At 37.0% G+C, this 3,826-nt stretch overlaps 1 protein-coding gene across 1 annotated transcript in view; it reads left to right on the top strand.

Annotated features, from left to right (window-relative positions):
- wsb1 (WD repeat and SOCS box containing 1) overlaps window positions 1–3,826 on the top strand; it is a 38,716-nt gene that overhangs the window by 10,228 nt on the left and 24,662 nt on the right. Inside the window, exon 2 of the mRNA XM_020619058.1 lies at window positions 1,848–2,016. Within this exon, the coding sequence (XP_020474714.1) occupies window positions 1,848–2,016 (169 nt within the window). The remainder of the gene's footprint in view (window positions 1–1,847; window positions 2,017–3,826) is intronic.

A 3,826-nucleotide genomic window follows, 5' to 3' on the forward strand; every position in this document is an offset into this window, starting at 1 on the left:
TAATTCCAAAAGGTATGTTTGGCACAATAACAACACTGCACATCACCAAAAGAACACCATACCCACAGTGAAGCATGGTGGTGGCAGCATCATGCTTTGGGGTTGTTTTTCTTCAGCTGGAACTGGGGCCTTAGTCAAGGTGGAGGGAATTATGAACAGTTCCACATACCAGTCAATATTGGCACAAAACCTTCAGGCTTCTGCTAGAAAGCTGAAGATGAAGAGGAACTTCATCTTTCAGCACGACAATGACCCCAAGCATACATCCAAATCAACAAAGGAATGGCTTAACCAGAACAAGATAAAAGTCTTAGAATGGCCCAGCCAGAGCCCGGACTTGAATCCGATTGAACATCTGTGGGGTGATCTGAAGAGGGCTGTGCATAGGAGATGCCCTCGCAATCTGACAGATTTGGAGCGTTTTTGCAAAGAAGAGTGGGCAAATATTGCAGAGTCAAGATGTGCATTGCTGATAAACTCATACCCAAAAAGACTGAGTGCTGTAATAAAATCAAAAGGTGCTTCAACAAAATATTAGTTTAAGGGTGTGCACACTAATGCAACCACATTATTTTAGTTTTTTATTTTTACTTCCCACTGAAAAACAGATTTCAGTTTGTTTTCAATTGAGTTGTACAAGTTATAGGTCACATTAAAGGTGGCTAAAGTTCTGGAATTATGTATCTTGGTCTCGTTTTTTTACATCACAGAAACCTGGCATTTTAACAGGGGTGTGTAGACTTTTTATATCCACTGTAGGTGATTTAAATTTTACCAGCCTTTGGTTTAGGCATTGTTTGGCATATAACAGGGCTCCTCTGATTGGCCTGTTTTCTTTCTTAGCAATAGTAGGCCATGTTTAGCCTACATGTTAATTTTTGTAAAGTTAGACTGAAATGACAGTCATATTCCTTGAGGCCTAATTCTCTAAGAGCGCTCTTTGATTCTTGATAAAGCATAAACTATGTCCATCTAATGCATTCCAGCTTTGTGCTGTGAACTTGAAATATAAGAGAATAAAAGAAGAGAAAGAAAGATGTCATTGGGCTATAGGCTACATTATAGTGGGCTCCAGTTATGTTGTGTTTTATATGTATAGGCCTAGACTTCTAATATTTAAAGTATCTCTACCATAATTTACCAGCCTTTGATCTATTGTGATTCTGACAGTGCTTGTTACTTGTTGTATTGCACTATGAGCTGTCATGGTGCCCTTTATATTAAGCTGTTGGTAGCCTTAGGGGCCACATTGCCCTCCACTGGATGTATAATGACCTGCTATAAACTACATATTAGCATTTTAGAATGTGTAGTCATACTTATGCGGTTATTTTGATGAAAGTAAATGTAAAATTAAAAGTAATGCAAAATTAGTGTACTGCATTACAATTTAGAGATAGCAGAATTGTAATATGACTAATTGAAATGACAGTAACTAGTAATACACAATGTATTACATTTTGGAAGTAACTTGCCCAACACTGCTCAGAAGTTATGAGTTGTGCAGATTCTCAGTCATCCAGGTCATAGTAAGCTGAAAAAAATTAGAAAAATCAACTGGACTCGGTGTTTAGGTTGAAGACATTTCACCTGATGAAGCCTCTTGGATGAGAGGTGAAACGTCTTCAATCTAAAAACCGAGGCCAGTTGATTTTCCTAAGTTTTTTTCAAGTTGTGAATTGGTTTTCTGTATTCACTCAAACATTAGTCCACAAAAACTACTAACACAGAAACAAACTTATTGTTGGATTAACTGAATATCTGGTTTTGATTGCTTAATATTAAAGAGTTAGCAGTACTGTCAGCATTTACAGTGTGAAGTAACGGTGTTGTTGGTATTTTTCCAGCTAAGGCTAAGTTCATTGGTGAACTTCTGGTGCCTGTTGCTCCATTTGACCAGAAGTCTGGGCATGAGGCTTGGACAGTAGCCTTTGCACCCAATGGTTCCTACTTCGCTTGGTCTCAGGGGCATCGCATTGTCAAGCTCATTCCTTGGACAAAATGCCTGAAGAACTTGTAAGTATTGTTTGATCAACCAAAATGAACCTAGGTACTATTAGTACCTTAATGACACTACCCTGATTATTATGTTAATTAACATACTTTTTTCTGGGGGTTCTTATACTGTATAGTACACTGAATTTTATTGTTTTACTCAGTATGCAGTCACAAGAAAAAGTAATGACACTGCAATTTCCTGGTTTTCTGCATAAATTGGTCATGAAATGTGATCTGATCTTCACTAAAGTCACAAATTTCAACTTGCACACTATTTCTAAGCTGATAAAACAGTCATGATCTTTCATGTCTTTATTGAACACACCCATTAAACATACAAAGTGATGGTGGTAAAAGCAATGGCAACATGAGGCTTGGGACTTTACATTACCTACAAATATGAAAATATATTGTCCACTTCACTGCCAACTCAGTGTGAAGTTGGGTGAATACCAATCGAGTGAGCTGGAGATTGTATGTGGAGTGCCTCAGGGTTCTGTTTTGGGACCTAAATTATTTATATTATACATTAATGATATATGCAAGGTTTCTGATTTAGTGAAAGTGGTTTTGTTTGCTGATGACACTACCATATGGGCATCGGGTGAAAACCTACAGCAACTCTCTGGACGGGTTTCACAGGAACTTGAGAAGATAAAGAAATGGTGTGATAGTAATATACTATCTCTGAATTTGGATAAAACTAAATTTATGGTATTTGGGAATCGTAGACTAGATAATGAACTTCAATTGAAAATTGGGGGAGCTAAAGATTGTGTATTTCCATAAGTGGGGTAAAACTATGGAATAATTTAAGCGCGGACATAAAAAATAGTAATAGAATTGACAAGTTTAAACATAAATATAAAGGTATGTGTCAATCAAGATATAAGCAAGAACAGGCTTAATGATTAATTAGATGGAACATTGTGGGTGTGGTGTATGAATGTTAATACTCTGTAATAATTCTTTAATATATTACTTGTGTGGTGTAGAACAAAATTATCTATGTAGAGACACTGCTTGCAAACCAATGATGGTAAGATGATGTCAGGGGGTAGGACTGGATAAGTCTGACTTCTTCCTACTCCATTCAAGCATGTACTAGGTATAAGCAAATTGATATTGGATTAGCATTTGTTGGATATGTGTAAAATTATGTGTGTTGACATATCAACTGTCTTTACATGCTTGAAAGAATAAATCAAATCAAATGTTGGTATGGGGGCACCATTTTCAGAAGTACACACTATATTTATCTGTATACATTCTTGTTTTGTTTCACTAAAAAGTTGCTTAAATCGTTGAGCTCTCACTGTACTGACTGTGGTAATTCAGAATGGATAACCTTACTGACTGCAGCTAACTTGGAGTGGACCTAGAGGTCCAGTCTACTAGAGCAACAGACTGAAAAATGGCTCTGCACAGTGATCTAAGCTTTCAATTCAGGAGCTATCGCTAGATAGCAGCTGCCAGCAGATAACACAAACCTTGCAGATGAATCAATTTTTCTCCTGTTTGTGCTCAAACTGAACATTTGGACTTGGTTGAAGCATCCGCTGCTGTATGTAGCTCTATGGGGCAGTATTAATTGTTTTTAAATACATTTCTAGAAGTATGTAATGTATATGATGGATAATGAGCATGATGCTCCAAACATGGTGCATTTACCCAAAATTTAACACAGCAGCGTATCAGCTTCACATTCTCTCTATACTTTCCATATATAATTCCAAACTAGAAATGCTGTCAGCACTGCAAATAAGGCTCAAAATGACAATCTGGACATTTTCCTGAGCTGGAAATGTAACTGATGCAAAGATGACTC

This window comes from Monopterus albus, unplaced genomic scaffold, assembly GCF_001952655.1.
Source record: "Monopterus albus unplaced genomic scaffold, M_albus_1.0 scaffold214.1, whole genome shotgun sequence".
In the NCBI taxonomy this organism is placed as follows: Eukaryota; Metazoa; Chordata; class Actinopteri; order Synbranchiformes; family Synbranchidae; genus Monopterus; species Monopterus albus.